The 22,353-nt window shown below is 39.4% G+C and overlaps 1 protein-coding gene across 3 annotated transcripts in view; it reads left to right on the forward strand.

Moving 5' to 3' along the window:
- Window positions 1-22,353, forward strand: part of ITGB1 (integrin subunit beta 1) — a 71,529-nt gene that overhangs the window by 38,808 nt on the left and 10,368 nt on the right. For all 3 annotated transcript variants that reach the window (XM_066279173.1, XM_066279175.1, XM_066279176.1), the window contains exons 6-14: window positions 861-1,099; window positions 10,396-10,551; window positions 14,291-14,386; window positions 14,805-14,894; window positions 16,639-16,779; window positions 16,976-17,175; window positions 18,327-18,565; window positions 18,781-19,003; window positions 19,650-19,882. In XM_066279173.1, the coding sequence (XP_066135270.1) occupies window positions 861-1,099; window positions 10,396-10,551; window positions 14,291-14,386; window positions 14,805-14,894; window positions 16,639-16,779; window positions 16,976-17,175; window positions 18,327-18,565; window positions 18,781-19,003; window positions 19,650-19,882 (1,617 nt within the window). The remainder of the gene's footprint in view (window positions 1-860; window positions 1,100-10,395; window positions 10,552-14,290; window positions 14,387-14,804; window positions 14,895-16,638; window positions 16,780-16,975; window positions 17,176-18,326; window positions 18,566-18,780; window positions 19,004-19,649; window positions 19,883-22,353) is intronic.

Below are 22,353 nucleotides of genomic sequence, written 5' to 3' on the forward strand. Positions count from 1 at the left end.
TGTTGTTCCCATTTAGGCCACAGCAGGGTCTGCCACACACCACGTTATTCACGGGGATTCATCATAGTGCTTGGGACGTGGCAAATTCAAGTTTTGTTCACTGGAATGTTCTGAGAAATTTTTTTTTTAGTATTTTCAATATGAAGTTGATTGAATCTATGGATACAAGACCCATGGATGTAGAAAGCTGACAGTCTATCAAATAGATAATGAAACACATGCTTGTGGTCATAGGAATTTTTCTTTGTTTTGTTGATTTATTTTCTAAATATGTTGAGTATGCAGATTTTATTTCATTACTATTTAACGTGACTGCACCAGCCAGTACCGCCTAGTGTCACTTCAGACCTCTAGTTTTCATATTACAATGATTTCCTTTCCAAACTTGATTATTTCCTATTAAGGGAAAAGATTGACTTACATGTGGTAAAGTTCTTGATATATAATTTTTTAATGCAAGTTTACCATCCACCTACCCACTATCCACCCACCATCCACCTACCTACCACTTATCCATCCATCTATCCACTTACCCACCATCCATCCATCCACCCACCCATACACCATCTACCCACCCACCATCCATCCACATACCCACCCATCCACCCACCCATTCACCCATTCACCCATCATCCACCATCCACCCATCCATCCATCCATCCATCCATCCACCCTCCACCCATCCACCCATCCACCCATCCATCCATCCATCCATCCACCCATCCATCCCTTCCATCCCTTCCTTCCTTCCTTCCTTCCTTCCTTCCTTCCTTCCTTCCTTCCTTCCTTCCTTCCTTCCTTCCATCCACCCATCCACCCATCCATTCATCCATCCATCTCTCTTCATCTTTTCTGCACAGGGTTTGGCTCATTTGTGGAGAAAACTGTAATGCCTTACATCAGCACGACACCGGCTAAGCTCAGGAACCCTTGCACAAGTGAGCAGAACTGCACCAGTCCATTTAGCTACAAAAATGTACTCAGTCTGACTGATAAAGGGGAAGTATTTAATGAGCTGGTTGGCAAACAGCGTATATCTGGAAATTTGGATTCCCCAGAAGGTGGCTTCGATGCAATCATGCAAGTCGCAGTTTGTGGGGTAAGTGCATTCCTTTTCTACAAAGGGATGCTATTTGTATGAATGTTAAGTGTGATTTTACTATCAGAAGGTAGAAAAAAATTACCTTTATTACCATATTGTACCTCAGTATTTTCATAGAAGTTACAGTATTTAATCCCCTAAATTCCCTCCAACTGCAGGTGCGTTATAAAAGCACACATAGTCCCTGTGTCTGTTTCAGAAGCAGGGACTTAATTTGTACAGGGTTTGAAAAATAGAATGCTCCCAGTTGAAAGAGTGGGGCATGTCAGCTGTGCTCTGGGTTTTAGAAAAAGCCCAGGCGTCCTGACTCCCGACTGTGCTGTAGATGGAGTGAGGTTGTCTGAGGTCCTGCAGGTCTCACAGGGGCACTCCTAGTGTACAGATGCAGCAGTGTCTCAGATGTCAGTTGCTTTTGGACTCTTCTGCTATCATCTTTAAAATACGCCTTTCCCTTTGTCTTAGTAATTCAAAGAGAAAGAACTTTTTTTGAGAGAGAGGAACACCGAGCTGCTCCTGGATGTGTCCTGACTGGGGAAGTGAGACAGCAATCTCCGTGCTCCGGGAGGACACTCCAACCAATCCAGATATTCAACCAGGGCTTAATTTTTTTATTTATTGATTGATATTTAGAGAGACAGAGAGAGGAAGGGAGAGAGACAGGAGAGGGAAGAGAAGGATTCATCTGTTGTTCCACTCAGTCATGCATTCATTGGTTTTTCCTGTATGTGCCCTGGCCAGGATTTGAACCTGCAACCTTGTTTTTTTTGTTTTTAATTAATTAATTTATTATTATTATTAAATTCGATGCAGTGACATTGATAAATCAGGGTATATATGTTGAGAGAAAACATCTCCAGATTATTTTGACATTTGATTATGCTGTATACCCCTCACCCAAAGTCAAATTGTCTTGCATCACCTTCTATCTGGTTTTCTTTGTGCCCCTCCCCTCTCCCAAACCCTCTCTCCTTCCTCACCCCATCCCCCCATACACCCCGCCCCCCGTTACCATCACATTCTTGTCCATGTCTCTGAGTCTCATTTTTATGTCCCATCTATGTATGGATTCATATAGTTCTTAGTTTTTTCTGATTTACTTATTTCACTCTGTATAATGTTAACAAGGTCCATCCATGTTACTGTAAATGATACAATGTCATCATTTCTTATGGCTGAGTAGTATTCCATAGTATATATGTACAAAAGCTTTTTAATCCACTCGTCCACTGACAGACACTTGGGCTGTTTCCAGATCTTCGCTATTGTGAACAATGCCGCCATAAACATGGAGGTGCATTTCTCCGTCTGGAACTGTTCTATGGTGTTCTTGGGGTATATTCCTAAAAGTGGGATGGCTGGGTCAAAAGGCAGTTCGATTTTCAATTTTTTGAGGAGTCTCCATACTGTTTTCCACAGAGGCTGCGCCAGTCTGCATTCCCACCAGCAGTGTAGGAGGGCTCCCTTTTCTCCACATCCTTGCCAGCACTTATTTTGTGTTGTTTTATTGATAGCGCCATTCTGACTGGTGTGAGGTGATACCTCATTGTGGTTTTAATTTGGATTTCTCTAATGATTAATGATGTTGAGCATTTTTTCATATGTCTATTGGCCATCTGTATGTCTTCTTTGGAGACATGTCTATTCATTTCTTTTGCCCATTTTTGGATTGGATTGTTTGTTTTACTGATGTTGAGATTTACAAGTTCTTTATAGATTTTGGTTATTAACCCCTTATCAGATGTATTGTTGAATGTGTTCCCCATTGTGTAGTTTGTCTTTTTATTCTGTTCTTATTGTCTTTAGCTGTGCAAAAGCTTTTTAGATTGATACAGTCCCATTTCTTTATCCTGTCTTTTATTTCACTTCCCCGTGGAGATAAATCAGCAAATATATTGCTCCTAGAGATGTCAGAGAGCTTACTGCCTGTGTTTTCTTCTAAGATGCTTATGGTTTTATGGTTTACATTTTAGTCTTTTATCCATTTTGAGTTGATTTTTGTGAGTGGTGTAAGTTGGTGGTCTAGTTTCATTTTTTTGCAGGTAGCTGTCCAATTTTCCCAACACCATTTATGGAGTAAAGAGGCTGTCTTTACTCTATTGTATTTCCTTACCTCCTTTGTCAAATATCAGTTGTCCATAGAGCTGTGGGTTTATTTCTGGGTTCTCTGTTCTGTTCCATTGATCTATATGCCTGTTCTTATGCCAGTACCAGGCTGTTTTGAATACAGTGGCCTTGTAGTATAATTTGATATCAGGAAGTGTGATACCTCCCACTTTATTCTTTTTTAAGATTGCTGAGGCTATTGGTGTTCTTTTTTGGTTCCATATAAATTTTTGGAATACGTGATCTATAACTTTGAAGTATGTCATTGGTATTTTAATTGGTATTGCATTGAATTTATAGATTGCCTTGGGTAATTTAGACATTTTAATGATGTTTATTCTTCCTAACCATGACCACGGTATATGCTTTCACTTGTTTGTATCTTTCTTGATTTCTTTTATCAATGTTTTATAATTTTCCGAGTACAAGTCTTTAATCTCCCTGGTTAAATTTACTATTAGGTACTTTATTTTTTTGGTTGTAATAGTGAAGGGGATTGTTTCCTTAATTTCTCTTTCTGACTGTTCATTATTGGCGTATAAAAATGCCTCTGATTTCAGAGTATTAATTTTATATCCTGCTACTTTGCTGAATTCGTTTATCAGGTCCAGTAGTTTTTTGACTGAGACTTTAGGGTTTTCTATATACAATATCATATCATCTGCAAATAATGATAGTTTTAATTCTTCTTTTCCAACTTGAATGACTTTTATTCCTTCTTCTTGTCTGATTGCTATATCTAGGACTTCCAGGACTATGTTGAATAAGAGTGGTGAAAGGGGGCACCCCTATCTTGTTCCTGATCTTAAGGGGATTGCTTTTAATTTTTGCCCATTGAGTATGATGTTGGCTGTTGGTTTGTCATAGATGGCTTTTATCATGTTGAGGTATGTTCCCTGTATTCCCACTTTGTTGAGAGTTTTGATCATGAACGGGTTCTGGATTTTATCAAATGCTTTTTCTGCATCTATTGAAATTATCATGTGGTTTTTCTCCTTCCTTTTGTTTATGTGATGAATCACATTGATTGATTTGCAAATACTGTACCACCCTTGCTTCCCCAGAATAAATCCCACTTGATCATGGTGTATGATTTTTCCATATAGTGTTGGATCCGATTTGCTAATATTTTGTTGAAGATTTTAGCATGTATATTCATCAGGGATATTGGCCTATAATTTTCTTTCTTTGTGTTCTCTTTGCCTGGTTTTGGAATCAGAATTATGCTTGCCTCATAAAAGGAGCTTGGAAGTCTTCCTTCCTCTTGAATTTTTTGAAATAGCTTGAGAAGGATAGGAATTAGTTCTTCTTTGAATATTTGGTAGAATACAGTTGTGAAGCCATCAGGCCCTTGACTTTTATTTGTTGGGAGTTTTTTGATAACTGTTTTGATCTCATTTGGTGTTATTGGTCTGTTTAGGTTTTCTGATTCTTCCAGATTGATTTTTGGAAGATTGTATGTTTCAAGGAATTTGTCCATTTCATCTAGGTTGTCTAGTTTTTTGGCATACAGTTCTTCATAATATTTTCTTACAATATTTTGTATTTCTGTTGTGTCAGTTGTTATTTCTCCACTCTCATTTCTAATTTTGAGTCCTTTCTTTTTTTCGGTGAGTCTAGTTAAAGGTTCATCGATCTTGTTTATCTTTACAGAGAAACAGCTCCTAGTTTGATTGATCGTCTGTATTGTTTCTTTAGCTTCTATATCATTTATTTCTGCTCTGATCTTTATTATTCCCTTCCTTCTACTACATTTGGGCTTTCCTTGCTGTTCTTTTTCTAGTTCTTTTAGATGCAGGGTTGTTTATTTGAGCTTTTTCTAGTTTCTTAGAGTGTGCCTGTAGTGCTATGAACTTCCGTCTCAGTACTGCTTTTGCTGTGTGCCATAAATTTTGAGTTGTTGTATGCTCATTGTCATTCATTTCTAGGAATTTTTTAAAATTTCTTCTTTGATCTCATTCTTAATCCATTCGTTATTTAACAACCTGCTATTTAGTTTCCATGTGTTTGAGAAGTTTTGAGCTTTTCTGTTGTGGTTCATTTCTAGTTTCATGCCATTGTGGTCAGAGAAAGTTCTTGATATGATTTTAATCTTTTTAAATTAGTTGATACCACTTTTGTGCCCTAACATGTGGTCTATCCTAGAGAATGTACCATGAGCACTTGAAAAGAATGTATATTCTGCTGCTTTAGGCTGAAAGGTTTTGAAGATATCTATTAAATTGAGTTGATCTAGTGTGTCCTTTAAGTCTACTGTTTCTTTAATTTTTTTTCTTGATGATCCATCTAGTGATGTTAGTGGGTTATTGAAGCTTAGTTTTTTTATTTATTTATTCATTTTAGAGAGGAGAGGGAGAGAGAGAGAGAGGAGAGACATAGAGAAGGGGGGAGGAGCTGGAAGCATCAACTCCCATATGTGCCTTGACCAGGCAAGCCCAGGGTTTTGAACTGGCAACCTCAGCATTTCTAGGTCGACGCTTTATCCACTGCGCCACCACAGGTCAGGCAATTAGTGGGTTATTGAAATCCCCTACTATTATAGTATTGCTGTTGATCTTGTCCTTTATATCCATCAAAGTCTGCTTTATATATTTAGGTGCTCCTATATTAGGTGCATAGATATTTATAATAGTTATATCTTCCTTTTGGATTACTCCCTTTATCATTATGTAGTGGCCTTCTTTATCTCCTACTATATCTTTTGTTTTAAAGTCCAATTTGTCTGATATAAGTATTGCTACCCCAGCTTTTTTTAATTTTCATTTGCATGAAATGTTTTTTTCCATCCTTTTACCTTCAATCTATGTGTATCTTTTGTTCTAAGGTATGTCTCTTGTAGACAACATATGTACGGGTCCTGTTTTCTTATCCACGCAGCTACCCTATGTCTTTTGATTGGATCATTTAATCCATTTACATTTAAGGTTATTGATATGTAGTTGTTTATTGTCATTTTATTCTTTAAAGGTGTATTCCTTTTTTGCTATATTCTTTTCCCACTTTGATCTGTTTACAACAGGCCCCTTAACATTTCCTGCAGCATTGGTTTGGTTGTAATGAATTCCTTGAGTTTTTTTTTTTTTTTTTGTCTGGGAAGCTTTTTATTTCTCTTTCGATTTTAAATGATAGCCTTGCTGGATAAAGTAGTGTTGGTTGTAGGTTCTTGTTCTGCATTACTTTGAATATTTCTTGCCATTCTCTTCTGGCCTCAAGTGTTTCTGTTGAGAAGTCTGACGTCATCCTTATGGGATCTCCTTTGTAGGTGATAGCTTTTTTTCTCTCGCAGCTTTTAATATTTTCTCTTTATCACTTAGCTTTGGTATTTTAATTATGATGTGTCCTGGTGTAGGTTTCTTTGGGTTTCTCTTTAATGGAGTCCTCTGTGCTTCTTGAACTTGTAAGAGTTTCTCCTGATTTAATTTAGGGAAGTTTGCAGCTATGATATGATTGAACAAAGTCTCTATCCCTTGTTCTTTCTCTTCTTCAGGAACCCCTATGATGCAGATGTTATTTCTCTTTATGTTGTCACGGAGCTCTCTTAAGAGTTTCCTCAGACTTTTTGAGTCTTTTTTCTTCTCTGCTTTCATGCCTTCATTCCAGTTGTCCTACAACTCACTGATTCAATCCTCACCTCTATCCATCCTGTTTTTAATTCCTTCCATTTTGGTCTTCATTTCTGATATTGTATTTGTCATCTCCGACTGATTCTCTTTTAATATTTCAATTTCCTTTTTTATACTTGCTGTTTCTTTATCTAGGTGTTCGTAATGACCATCCATTGTTGTTTTAAGATCCCTAAGCATCCTTACAATCATTATTTTGAACTCCGCATCTGGAAGTTTGATTATTTCCTTATCACTCTTATCATCTCCTGAAATTTTCTCTTGTGGTTTCGTTTGGATTGCACTTCTTTGTTTTCTCATTATGTCTGTTTTTGGGTGTTTTGTTTGTAGAGCTGGTTGAGTCTAAGCTTGGTGTTTTCTGCCTCCAGTTTTCAATTGTGTTATTTCTAGGTCTTCTTGGTTTGGCATCAGCTATTATTTGTAATCCACTTTTGGATTGGGCCTCTTTGAAGTCTTGAACTGTTTGTTTTTTTAAGGGGTGATAGCCTTGTTTACTGATCTCAGCAGGGGGCTTCCTTGAAACTGTATCCAGGAATGTGGTGGGTGTAACCTGAGACTCTGAAGGCCTGATTTGCCAGTTTCTCTCTCTGGGGGCGGGGTGTTTTCTCAGCTTCAGTAGGGGGAGGTGTATCTCAGATCTCCATGGAGACCTGAGTTACTGCCCTTCCTCCCCAGTTCTTGTTTTCAGCTGTGTCTTGTTGTGCTGATTGGAACTGGAGAGATTTCTGGAGATCTCTGATCCGGAAGTAATTTAGTCTTGTTTTGTGTAAGGATCAGTCCCTCCCCTAGCTCTAGCCGCCTCTAGCACTGGATGAGTCAGTTTAGGTCGTCTCCTGCATTCCTCTGCCCCTCACCATCTGTCCCTCTCTCTCTCTCCCCTTTCCACTTGGAAGATAAGCCGGTCCTTTCAACACACCCCATTCCCTGGTCACTGGGCAAGTGGCTGTGAGCTGTATTTTCTGCTCTTTTTCTTGGAGTGAGATCCCCTCTGGGTTCTCAGCCTCACCTCCCCTCCTCCGTTCCTGTAAGCAGGGGATATTCAAGTGCTCCCTGCCAGGTTTGTTGTGGCTTCTTCTTTGCTCCTTGGTTTTTGAGAGCTGTTCTTGTAGTCCAGAGTTGGTTTTTCACGCTGATTGTTCCTTATTTGATTTGTATTCCAGTTTGGTGGTGAGAGTTGGGCGTCTTTACGTCTGCGTACTCCGCTGCCATCTTCAGGTCTCCTCCCTGCAACCTTGTTTTAAGACAACACTCTTCACTAACTGAGCTAACTAGCTAGGGTCAAGAAAAAACTTCTAAAGTCCTAATTTGTAAGCCAGGAACATGTATTTTGAGAAGACATAATATTTGTCATTTTAATTGTAAGATTTTCAATAGTAGCAAGCTCATTCCCATTGGACTAGTGAGTAGGATTTTATGCTCCATCTACCAGCTGAAGATTTTGGAATGACTTTAGGATGATATAGCTGAGGTGGAAACTTGATGAGGTGGATAAAGTCTGTCCTTTTTTTTTTTTCAAACACAGCGTACATTCACAATTATTCTGTGTTAGTTTCAGACGTACAGCATAGTAGAGTGAGTAGAGTGGTCCTCTGATATTTCATGTATCCACTTGGCCTCTTCAATGTTATTGACTGTATTCCCTTTACTGTGCTGTACTTTACATCCTGTGGCTACTCTGTAACAACCAGTCTGTACTTGTCACTCCCTTCCCTTCCCTTCACCTTTTTCACTCAGTCATAACCCTCACCCCTTTGCCAGACGTCAATCTGTTCTCTGTATCTGGAGTCTGTCTCTATTTTGTGTATTTTATTCATTGGGTTCCACATCCAAGTGAGATCATATGGTAGTTGTCTTTCTCTGACTGACTAGTTCCACTTAGCCTGATACCCTCTAGGTTCACCCATGCTGTTGCACATGGTAAAATTTCATTCTTTTTTATGGCCGAGTAGTATTCTATTGTGCAAATGTACCACAGCTTTTTTATCCACTCACCTACTGATGGGCACTTGGGTATACTTTGTCTTAAGTTACTATTGCCCCCCTTTTTTCCATTGTAGTACCCCTATTCCCTAGAAGTTCTTTCTTGATTTCAGATGCTACTTAATGGTACTCTTCAACCAGTTTTTGCCAGATAATAATGTGGTATAACACTGGTATTAGCGGTGAAGGGAACAGGCTTTAAGACTCTTAGGACATGGCTTTTTATTTTCCCATCACCCCTGATCTTAGGCAGTTTACTTAGCCCTCTAGAGAGCTGCTTCCTTCTCCTTAAGGGATAAAAATGGACATGCCTCCCAGGGCTGTTATAAAGTTTAAGTATAGTAATCCATATATAGTGCACTTGGCAAATATTAACTGCTATATTGCTACTTTTGACTTCTCTCTGGGTAGTTGCTATTTAAGGAGAGTCTCCTTTTAAAGGGGAAGAAAGAGTAATATTCTAGGTAATGTCTACCCTGACATCCGTTCTTTCCAGCCGTCCCTTTGTGATCCCATTAGCATCTCACAGGGAGGAAGCACTCTCTGGGTGGCCACAGCCACTGCTGTCCGGACCCTTACGCTGCCCGAGAGTACCTGCTTCACTTACCTCTCTATATGCAGGAAGACATGCTCCTGGGCCTCGTCAACATCCCATAAACTTAATTCCTGCCTTCCAGTAATTTATAGTCCTTTGAGGATGTAAACAGATTTGTTGAGTAAATTTAGACAAATAATTACAAAGTTACTGAGAGAGGATTTTACTGCTCTAGTAAATTCTTTGTTGAATAAGGTGGAGAAGAAAATAAAGAATAAATAATACTGATTGATGTGTTAGATTAAGCAGGTAAGTCTTTGATAAAAATAATTTTTTTCTCTAATTCAAAAAGGAAGGCCTAATATGGAGTGCCAAAAAAGGGGGTACGTGCACAGGAGGTAGGCAGGGATGGAGGCTGGGAGGGAACAGACTGCCGTGGGGGACAGGAGGGGCGGGTGAAGCGGTTCATTTCCCAGCAGGCACCCGGAGCACCAGGGGGAGGGGAGCACCAGTCTGTGCTGAGCGCTGTGCTCACTGTTGCAGGTAGAAGATGAGAAAAGCCAGATGGGTTCCCTGCCACCCATGGAGTCAGTTAGCTTACCTACTTAGTGGGGAGACAGACATCAATTTGAAAAAAGAGCTGAGAGAATTCGACAGCCAGGCAAGATGCAGTGTTATGGTGGATGGAGGAGGTCCTGTGGGCTGTGTCTTCATCAGCGAGTGCAGCGTTAGCCTTGTGCAGGGAGAAGCAAAGAGAAGGTGCAGAATAAGGTTAAAAGTGCCCTGTAGCCTGTACAAATCATTGAATTATTTTAACTAATCTCTATTTTTTTGTAAGATTTTATTTATTCATTTTAGCGGTGGGTGGGGGGGTGGGAAGCATCCACTCGCAGCGGTTGCTTCCGTACATGCCTTGATTGGGCAAGCCCCGGGCCTTCAAAATGGTGACCTCAGGGCTCCAGGTCAATGCTTTGTTCACTGCACCACGTAGCTCTCGCTCATATGAGTTACTATGAGGAGTATTTTAAAATTAAAATCCTGTTCTTTTTAAGTCATTGATTGGCTGGAGGAATGTTACACGGCTGCTGGTGTTTTCCACGGACGCCGGGTTTCACTTTGCTGGTGACGGGAAGCTTGGTGGCATTGTTCTACCAAACGATGGACAGTGTCACCTGGAAAATGATGTGTACACAATGAGCCATTATTATGTAAGTGCTTAACTCCTTACACATTGGATGGATTCATGCTGAATTTTAGTGCTTAATACTAAGAGTGTGTGGGTGACAGGCTTGTTGGTGTTTCAGGGTTTGGGGTTTGTTATTTGGTAAGTATAGGCCTGACCCAATGTGCAGAAATGCTAGTACAGCGGTACCTTGAGATACGAGTTTAATTCGTTCTGTAACCAAGCTTGTAAATCAGTCAACTCGTGTATCAAACAAATTTCTCCCTTTTAAAATAACTGAAATAGATTTAATCCATTCCAACCCTGTGAAACATCCCCAAACCATCCTAAATTATAAAAAAGACATTTTTAATTAAGAAACACACATGTATACTTTACCAATGCATAACAAAATATATGAAATAAAAGAAAAAAGTGTTATTTAGTACTGTATTCTTACCTTGGAGACAGACGAGTGGGGCTAACGTAGGTGAATGGTGGTGGAGGAGGGAGGGAGGAATGGATGCAGGCACTGTAGACACGTAAACTAAAACTGCACTTTGTTAACACTAAATGTAAACTGAAACTGCATTTTCTTTACTTTAAACAAAACTAAAACTGCACTTTCTTTACTTAAAATGAAACCACAAAAACTTAATTGTAAAAAAATGCACTTTCTTAATTTTAAACTTAACCTAAGCTTAACATTATGTATTTTTTATTTAATCATCACCTGTTTTTGCCTTTTTGGCTGTACTTTCGGCACTTTCACTTGCAGGGCTTTGGAATAAAAATCTATCCAAAGAGGTTTGCTTTTGCCTGCCTTTTAAAATGTTATGGAAATGTTACAAACAAGTGTCATTAAAAGGTGCTGAAGCACGACCAGTTGAAACTTTTTCTAGGTGTTTCTTTTCAATGAAACTTGAAAGCTTCTCCCACATTGCCAGTATGTCTTTAATTTCACTTGTAGAAATCAATTCCTCCGACTCTACCTCCTCCTCACTACTAATCTCTTGCAGAAGCTCCATTTGTTGCATCATCTGTAGCTCCTTCTACTCCTCAGTTGAGAGTTCCTCCTCATGTTCCTCTACGAGCTCATTTACCTCACTCTCATCTACCTCCAGACCCATCGACTTTCCGAGGGACACAATCTCCTCCAGTGCTTCTACCTCAGTCTCCGTCTCTGGTTCAAATCCTTCGAAGTCCCTGTCTGCAACAACATCAAGCCATAACTTTTTCCATGCTGAGTTCTTCTTGTAACCTCTTGCCATGCCAAGTCAATAGTGTGTAAACATATGATGATGTTGTAGTGATCTTTTCAAAACTCTCGAAGGGTTAGATTTGTATTCTCAGTCACCTCAAATCAACGGCACTAAAAAGCTTTAGTAAAGCTTTTTAAAGTTGGAAATAACCTGCTGATCCATGGGTTGCAAGATGGAAGTCGTGTTGGGTGGGAGGTGGAGGACTTTCACGAATTTGAACTCGAGAATATCATCTTCAAGACCAGATGGGTGGGCTGGAGCATTATCAAGGATTAGTAATGCTTTCATTGGGAGTTTATTTTCTTGAAGATATTTCTTCACTGCAGGACCAAAGATGAGATTTACCCATTCAATAAAAAACTGCCACATAACCCATGCCCTAGCATTGGCGCGCCACATAACCTGCAGTTTTTAAGAATCTTGTGAGTCTTAAAGGCTTGAGGATTTTCGAAATGATACACTAGCAGTGGCTTTACTTTACAGTCACTGCTAGCATTTGCACACAATGCAAGGATCAGACGGTTCTTCATGGGTTTATGGCCTGGCAGCTTCTTCTCCTCTGCGGTGATGAAAGTCCTCCGGGGCATTTTTTTCCAAAACAATCCTGTTTCGTCACAGTTGAACACTTGTTGGGGGATGTAACCTTCCTTTGTGATAAGTGCAGCAAAACGAGCGATGAACTCCTCAGCTGCCTTAACGTCAGCGCTCGCAGCTTCACCATGCCTCACCACCGAGTGGATTACCAGATCTCTTGAAATTTTCAAACCAGCGTGACTTGCCTTAAACGTATCTTCTGTTGCCTCTTTTGAGGTTGATGGTTCTTTCTTCTTCAAGTCACTGTAAATAATATGTGTGTTTTCACATATTACAGTCTCCATCCCTGTATCTCCTGCCAGCTCTTTCTCTTTCACCCACACCAGCAGAAGCTTCTCTGTTTCTTCATGGATGTTTGTCCTTAATTGGGACAGAATTGTAATTCCTTTCACTGGATTTGTGCTTTTGATGGCATCCTTTTGTTTAAGAATGGTACAAATTGTAGATGTATTGTGGTCGTACAGCTTTGCCAGTTCAATCACTCGTATACCACGCTCATGTTTTTCTGTTATTTCTTACTTTACTTCTATCGACATCATTCTCTTCTTCTTCTCACCACTGTCCTTTACACTCACTTTCTTCAGCTCCATGATAGCACACAAAAAATGTTAGTAAAAAATGCAAAAATGCAAGAACAAGTAGAGTGCACAAGATTTGACTTGATTCTGCGGGTAACACGTGAGAAAGAACGAGATGCTGGTGTTGTGCTGCCAATACTGGACCCGTGCGCCAACTAGCATCAGCTTCCTGAATCACGACTCCTATCTCGGAATTTTGCTCGGATCTTGAACAAAAATATGGACAGAGTTGCAGCTCGTATTGCCGCGGACCAGTGCAGCTCCAGATAACGGTGCGGAATTGAGGAAACACACTTTGTCAGAACAAAACCGATGGGACCGGGAGGACTCTTCAAACTGCCTGGCAGTATCTGAGTGCCTCACAGCCCCAGTTCGCTTTATTATATGGACCTATGCAAATCAAGGACCCTGATACAAAGTTGCACATCAAAGGCTAAGACAGGAACTCTCCCAAGGCAAAAACAGGATACATTAGTGAAATTTACAAACATCTGAAACAAACAGAGTCAGAGGAAGGGTATGTATATTGCTTCCTGCAACCCAAGGAAGGAAGTGGAGTGGGTGCAAACACTCAGCATCGAAGCCAAATATGGAGATGGAGGGGGTAGAACTTAGCCCCCTGCCAAGCCTCGAATCTATAATGGCCTTTTGTCATTAATGGTCCACAACATCGTATCTTAAAAATAAATAAATAAATAAATTGTATGTTGGTCTGCTCATATCTCAAGGCATCATGTACTGCTGTTTGTGACAGCGTGGCTTGCGCTGGTTTCCTTCCTCTTGGACAGGCCTCCGCGGGTGTAAGGCGCTGTGCAGACACACTTCCTCCAGGCCTCACCGTGGCTCTCCTCTTACACACGTGCAGCATTTGTTAGCACATTTGATGTTACTTCTAAACAAGTAATTTATGTAGTTTTAACACCCCATATCTTATTTACATGTGAGTTTCAAAATAGGCACCTCACTGTTACTAAAAATAAAGATTCCCAATTATTTAGGATCTGGAAGAAATTTAAACCTTAGTGAATGTTAACTTTTTTTAAAAAAATTAGATAGTATAATTGTTAATTACTGGCAATTCTTTAATTTCATTGTTCTGACATTTAATACACATAGATAATCTTGCTTTATAAAACCTTTTTATTATGAAATACTTACACACACCTAAAGAGAGAAGAGGGTTAGAAACCCACATTTAACTCCGCCCACTTCAACAATTCCTTGCGTTGTTTCAAGGACTCTTGTGTAAGTGATGTAGTTAGATGTGCAAATCTTTGTGATTTTTAGAAAGGACTGAGAAAGGTATTGATTGGATGTAGTTAATACTAGATTTTATTGCTTGATTTCTTAGGATTATCCTTCTATTGCTCACCTTGTCCAGAAACTAAGTGAAAATAACATTCAGACGATTTTTGCAGTGACCGAGGAATTTCAGCCTGTTTACAAGGTAAATATAGATGTGTAATGTAAGAGGAACAAATTTCTAGACCCTTTTTGTTTATTCACTAGAGGCAAAATTATACGCCTGAATTCAAGTGTGGAAAAATGTCACCAGCTAGACAGACTGGATTTTACAAAAGTGGTTTATATTAATTTTTTAAATTAATTATTTTATTGTTATTTTTAGAGAGAGAAAAAGGGGGAGAGAGACATACAGACCGCGCTCTAATCAGCTGAGCTGTTTGACTTGGTTGGTTTAATACATCTTATAAAGAGCTAGTTGTTTTTTCTCAGGTCTGACTTCTTATGTTATTTAGAAAATGTATAGGGAACTGGTATTTAAAAATAGTAGTTGGTACTCCTTTTGGTGTTTTCTGGTTGAATGTACCGCATTTGTATTTTACATGTTTATTTTTCAATTGCAGGAACTGAAAAATTTGATCCCTAAGTCAGCAGTAGGAACGTTATCAGCAAACTCCAGCAATGTCATTCAGTTGATCATTGATGCATACAATGTGAGTACTTTTTAAATAAGATGTATTTGGACAATATTCTGTTAATACTTTGCTCAAAGAAGGCAAAACTCCCTTTCTACTCAATTTAGCAAAAACCCCGAGGGCAACATAAAGTTTAGATCCTGTATATCTGGAGGGAGATCTCACCATAGTCTCTTACAAAAGCATAATTATTTACATAGTTTAAACAAAACAAAAATATGGTAAAGGCATGTGTGGAAAATATCTTTTTTAACATCATTAAGCAGTAAGTCCCTTGTTGGAAAGCAGATGGGAAGCTCCCTCACTCAGATGTGTAGGACTGCCTCCGCTCTCTTTTTCCTCCCCAGGATCTTCTATAGACTCCTCTCTTTTGCTGAATTGTACCAGAAAAGTTTTTTGCCGTTCTTTTCTAACTGTATTCAGCAGATGTAGTTCTCTGTTCTCAGGAGGCACATAAACATTTATATACATGCATGCCGTATGTATTTACAGGTACAGATGTAAATATCTACAACTTTTCTATTTTAAAAAGATTTTTAATATTTCCCCACACACACATAAAAGGAAGTTGAATTGTTTGCTCTACCTAGAACTTAATTCAGAGTACCTTTAGTGTAATACTCGTTAAGTATGGCTACTAATCATTTTAAGTAATCTGAAGACATTTGTAACACCATGGTGAGCATTGCATATATACACCCCGCCTCTCCGCGTGACAGGTTGAATTTCAGGTGTCTTTTTTTTTTTTTTTTTTTTTAGTTTGTGTTAGGGGTTCTCAAAATTTTTTAGGAAGACCCCATTCAAAAAAAGAGAGAGAGGTTTTTACAAAGATTTCTGTTTTTCATATTCTTCCACATAGTAGTTCCCCATCTTACCAGCACAAACACACGTCCGTGTGGGGTGTGAACAGCGATAGCTTGCTGCTGCCTTTCGCATTTGTCCTGCACACTCTGATACTCTAAAAAGAACTAGCTGGAGCCCTCTTAACCAGTGGTCCCCAACCTTTTTTGGGCCACGGACCGGTTTAATGTCAGAAAATATTTTCACGGACCGGCCTTTAGGGTGGGACAGATAAATGCAAAAAATAAAATTATGCGACCGGCGTGAAAACTGGTATTTTTAAATATAATTGTCGAACTTACGAGACAAGCGTCAAGAGTGAGTCTTAGATGGATGTAACAGAGGGAGTCTGGTCATTTTTTAAAAATAAAACATCGTTCAGACTTAAGTATAAATAAAACAAATAATTAAGTTATTTATTCTTTCTTTGCGGACCAGTACCAAATGGCCCACGGACTGGTACCGGTCTGTGGCCCAGGGGTTGGGGACCACTGCTCTTAACTCTAGGTTTTCTTTTGGCCATAGTTTCTAAGCAGAGTTGTTCCCAGACTTTAGAGTAGACTGTTCACTTTAGTCCCAGGAGAGCTGAAGTCCAGGGCTATGTTGCCAGTGGAAGAGAAGATGTCGCTTCTGAGTTCTTAGGATGCCTCCTAATTACAATAATATCAGGCTTATTAATATTTTAACTTGGTATTAAAACAAATACTGTTACTGTATTATCAAATCATGTACATTATTGTGAAGAATTCCTCTTTGTTAATTAGAACCTGTTTCTCTTGGTTCTATGTTATCTAGACACTCAGGATTTGGCTTTAAATATTTTATTTAAATGATACTGTTTTCTTATTGGTTTATTTGTACCCATTGGTTTTATGTATTCAACTTACTTTATAGTAGCATTTTGTAATTAGTCTCTGTTTAGTCCCTTTCCTCAGAAGTGATTTTAGAAAACAGCAAACTGCCAGAAGGAGTAACAATAAATTATAAGTCTTACTGCAAGAACGGGGTGAATGGAACAGGGGAAAATGGAAGAAAATGCTCTAATATCTCCATTGGGGATGAGGTAGGTTTTCTGAAGAAAAGAAAAAATTGCTTGTTTATATAAGCTGTCTAGTTTACAATTTGAGAATAAAATAGATGAGTAGCTTTTTGGAATATTTTTTAGTAGATTTAAATTGCTTAGTTGTTAACCTAAAACTTAATCTTTTTTTTGTTGTTGTTGTTTTTGTTTGTTTGTTTGTTTTTTGTTTTGCTTTAAGGTTCAATTTGAAATTAGCATCACTTCAAATAGATGTCCAAATAAGAATTCTGAAACCATTAAAATTAAGCCCCTAGGCTTTACTGAGGAAGTGGAGATCATCCTTCAGTTCATCTGCGAGTGTGAGTGCCAGAGTGAGGGCGTCCCCAGCAGCCCCAGGTGCCACGAGGGCAATGGCACGTTTGAGTGTGGGGCGTGCAGGTGAGCTGCCGGCGGCGGGGGGGGGGGGGGGGGGGGGGGGGGGGGGGGGGGCGGCACCGGTCCCGACCGGTCTGGAACGTTACAGCTGTGTTTCGGAACATCCACAGAAAATCTCTCTCTATGGAGCAGATACGTTTTTTTTGTCCCAACCACAGTTGCTCACCAGAAGGTCAGTTTTATGACCTTGTTTGTGATATTTATAGAATGTTCTTTCTTGCCTTTTTTTTTTCTTAAGACTGCTTCTTAAAGTAAAATCTTTTATAGACAACCAAGAGGTATATTTAACAAACTGTTATGGTAGCATTTGGGTTTTCCCCTTCAAGAGTAATAGGTGGGAGGATATCTGATTAAATGTCAGCTCCAAATGACTAGGCTCTTAAGAGTTTTAGTCATGAGAAAAATAAATGGCTTTATTTCACCATCACTTATTTAACTGTCTATACTTAAATAGCAGTTAAAATACTAGATTTTTATTTTTCACGTCATATCCTGAGTCATGTTGATCCACTTTTAGTAAAAATATCATTTAACTAAAAAAATTAGCTTGAAAATGTTTTGCCTTCCTTCCCTTTCTATATTTATCAGCTACAGAATTAGTGCGTAAGCATTCAGTGTTTCAGAAGTACACAGTGTGTCTCAAAGTCTGGACCTGCAGAACACATTTATTTTCAAACAGTCCATTTCTTGTATTTTGAAATGATATGCTCAGTGTTTTTTCTTCAACTTCCATGTGCTTTGGGGTGTGTTTATTGTATTTTTTAAGATTAACAATTGGACTGTTGCTTTAAATTTAGAGATATTTCACCTATAATAGCAAATGTAATAGGATATCATTTGAAAATATAATAAACTCTTTAAAAAATAAATTTATCCTGTTTCCAAATGTTTTATTTACCTGTATTTCTAGATTATATTTTCATCTTAAGTAAAATGGTTATTCTCCTGAAGAAAGGTTTTCCCTTGACCTTAGCATCTATTCCGTGTGAATGCCAGTGCTGCTGCACGTGCATGCGGACGCTTTGTGGACACGAATACTGCAGTGTGTACTATAATTGTAATTTAAAGGCGTGGTCAACAGTCTTATGTCCTCGCACATGTAACTGATTACTTGCTTATTTCTTTTATGATTGAAACGTTGGACTCTTCTTTAGGTGCAATGAAGGGCGTGTTGGCAGACACTGTGAATGTAGCACGGATGAAGTAAACAGTGAGGACATGGATGCCTACTGCAGGAAGGAGAACAGTTCAGAAATCTGCAGCAACAACGGAGAGTGTGTCTGTGGGCAGTGTGTTTGTAGGAAGAGGGATAATACAGATGAAATTTATTCTGGCAAATTCTGCGAGTGTGATAATTTCAATTGCGATAGATCCAATGGCCTAATTTGTGGAGGTGAGAAAGGGGTCAGAAAATGGTTGTCAAATGGGATTCCCATCTCATCCAATAAAAATGTTCAGAGTTCAGTAAATAAAGAGAAAAAGGACAGCACCGAGGGTCTGTTCATTCCTTAGATAAACTTTCTTCCACATTGCTAATTTTTACTTTTAAATCAATGTGATTTTTGTATGTTTTATCATTGTTAAGAAAAACTATATTATTAATTGCAGGAAATGGTGTTTGCAAGTGTCGCGTGTGCGAATGCAACCCCAACTACACGGGCAGTGCGTGTGACTGCTCTCTGGACACGAGCTCGTGCATGGCTACCAATGGGCAGATCTGCAACGGCCGAGGGGTCTGTGAGTGCGGCGCCTGCAAGTGCACGGATCCCAAGTTCCAGGGGCCGACGTGTGAGATGTGTCAGACCTGCCTTGGTGTCTGTGCTGAGCACAAGTAGGTATTTTCTGAGTGTTTAAAGCAGTTGATATGTGTGGTCTGTGCCCTACTGGTGTATCGTCTATCACCAGCCTGGAACAACACCACTGTAGTAAATTACTCTCTGAGTGAAGTATCTGCCAAAGGAGTCCCACCTTTAACTCACATATTCTTTCTCAATGGCTAGTGTTGGTCACAGGGTATTGGAATGTGTCATATGAGAGTGGTGCTATTATTTTTATTTGAATTTCTTACGTAATTAAGTCCATATGGTAACCTTTGTTAAAACAGCATTACCGATCGCTTGAATACTGTCTTTTGAGTAAGCAGAATTCAGGGTTTTGCTCCTTGAGGAGCAAACACATTATTTAGATTATTTTGGTTTTATGTTACATATTTAATATCTGATAGGGCTAGTTTTACTTTACTATTTTCTTTTTTAGGGTTTTAATTTGAACTGTAATAAAGTGTAATTTCACTTGGGAAACTAGTATCTTTATATTTAGTTTCTCGTGGAGAAATGTTGCATGCCTCTTCATTCAGATCATCATTTATAGCTCTTGGTTGAGTTTCCTCAAATTTTGAGTCTAGCTCATGAAATAATCATTAAGCAAATACTTATTTTAAATAATACATTTTGAACGTAATGATCTGTGTTTAACAGAGAGTGTGTTCAGTGCCGAGCCTTCAGTAAAGGAGAGAAGAAGGACTCCTGTGCACAGGAGTGCTCTCACTTCAACATCACCAAGGTCGAGAGCCGGGACAAGCTGCCCCAGCCGGGCCAGGTGGACCCCCTGTCCCACTGCAAGGAGAAGGACGTGGATGACTGCTGGTTCTATTTCACGTACTCAGTGAACGGGAACAACGAGGCCATTGTCCACGTGGTGGAGACTCCAGGTAGAAATATGATCATTTCAAAAGTCCTTTTTTCTTTTCCTTTTATATCTTGTTTCTACTACTTAGGATTATTGGCAGTTTTTCTAACATCCAGAATGGCGTCCAGCTTGATTATTTTAGGTTCAAGTTGGGACATTTTAATCTCAAAGTTTAAAATACTACTTACTTGACCAGGTGGTGGCGCAGTGAATAAGAGTGTTGCCTTGGGATGCTGAGGACCCAGGTTCAAAATTCTTAGGTCGCTGGCTTGAGCACTGGATCATAGACCCCATGGTCACTGGCTTGAAGCCCAAGGTTGCTGACTTGAGCAAGGGGTCACTGACTTGGCTGTAGCCCCCTAGTCAGGGCATGTATGAGAATGCAGTCAGTGAACGATAAAGGTGCCATAACTATGAGTTGAAACTGCTTATCTTTCTCCCATCCTGTCTGTCTCTCTTGCTTAAAAAGAAAAAGAATAGTACTTAATTAACTAAATAAAGCAATGGGGAGGAGAGAAGCCCGGCCCAGGCAGCTCGGTCAGTTAGAACATCCTCCCGATTCAGCAAGGTTGTGGGTTCAGTCTCCACTCAGGACACATACAAGATTCAGTAAGTGAATGCATAAGTAAGTGGAACAACAAATTGATGTTTCTCTCTCTCTAAAATCAATAAATTTAAAATAAAAAAGTTGCCTGACCTGTGGTAGCGCAGTGGATAGAGCATCAACCTGGAACGCTGATGATGCAGGTTTGCATCGCCAGGTTTGCCTGGTCAAGGAACAGACACTGAGCAACTACTGTGAGTTGATGCCTCCCATTCCCTCCCGCTCTTCTCTCTCTCCTCTCTCTAAAATCAATAAGTAAAATCATTAAAGAGAAAAAGAGAAGGCAAGTTTTAAGTTTTACGAGTGGAGAGTTTGCAGGTGAAGTGCAGTAAGCCACACAGAGCTGACGCCGCCACAGTTCTAGCACCTGGCAGGGACTCGTACTGAGTCCGAGTTAAGCTGGGACACTGGAAGGACACTGTTGAGGGACAATATACAGTGTGAGTTTGTTCACCTCAGAAGGTGAAACACTTTATATTTTGGTGTTTCTGTGTGCATTTTTTTGGGTGGGGTTGGAAGGTAACTTTCCATTTCTCTTGGATAAATATTAAGAATGGATTTGGGCATAGGGTGTGCATGTTTATAAGGAGCCAAACTGTTTTTTACAGGCTCTACATGGTTTTGCCTCTTCAGATTTGGATTTTTGTTTTGCAGTAGTGTCTCCCAGTCTTTTCCTCCTTGTTTTTTCACTTCTATTTTTTTTAATGGAGAGGAAGGGAGATAGAGACAGACTCCTGCATGTGTTCCAACCGGGGTTCACCCTGCAGTCCCAGTCCGGGGAAGATGCTGGAATCAACCAAGCTGTCCTTGGCAGCCAAGGCTGATGCTTGGACCAATTGGGCCACTGGTTGTGGAAGGGGAAGAGAGAGAGAAGGAGTGGGAGAGAAGCCGATGGGCGCTTCTCCTGTGTGCCCTGAGTGGGAATTGAACCCAGGACTCCTGCACGCCAGGCCAATGCTCTATCCACTAAGTCAACCAGCCAGGGTGTCTTTTTATGTTCTTAACAGGATTTTTGAAGACCAGAAGCTTTCATTTCAATTGAACTAAAATTTATCAAGTTTTTCTTTTGTATCTTGCTTTTCTTATTTTACCTGAGAACTCTGCCTAACTCAAGTTCGTAAGGATTTTTCTCTTGTGTTTTCTTCTAGAAGTTTTATAGTTACAGTTTCTCATTAGGTCTAGACTCCTTTTGATTTAATCTTAGTATATGGAGTGAGATTTGTTTTTTTTACATAAGAATGTCCAGTAGTTCTAGCACCATTTGTAAAAAAAGACCATCCTTTGTTGAAAATGAGATAACCTTGTATGCATGAGCTTGTTTCTGACTCGATTCTGTTCCATTAATCTGTGCAGCTGTCTATGCTTAATGCCACACTGTCTCAATCCCTGTTGCTTTATGCTGCTCTTGAGGTCTGGGAGATGTGGCAATGTGAGTTGTCCAGCTTTGTTTTTTCCCAAGTGTTTTTGAAACACTTTCTTAGTTCTCTGCCTGCCTTGTAAATTTTAGAGTTAACTTGCTGATATCTATGAAGATCCTGCCAGGATTTTGATTAGGATTATATTGGTCAAATTAGAGGAGAATTGATATTTTAACAATATTGTGTTTTTTAATCTATGAACATAGAATGATTTCTTTCATCAATGTTTAGTAATTTTTAGCATGCAAATCTTGTTGGTTAATAAATAACTATTTCATAACCTTTGAAGATACATAGAAGATACTAATGTAAAATTTAATTTCCAATATGTAAAATAAGTTTTTATATAATATGTAGTACAATTTGTGGCCTATGGCCTAACTCACACATTAGTTCTGGTGTCTTTTTTATGGACTCCGGGAGCGTCTCCATTTGCATGGCTCTGGAGGGGCCTGCCCAGTGCTCCTGTGC

This window comes from Saccopteryx bilineata, chromosome 5 (assembly GCF_036850765.1).
Source record: "Saccopteryx bilineata isolate mSacBil1 chromosome 5, mSacBil1_pri_phased_curated, whole genome shotgun sequence".
NCBI lineage: Eukaryota > Metazoa > Chordata > Mammalia > Chiroptera > Emballonuridae > Saccopteryx > Saccopteryx bilineata.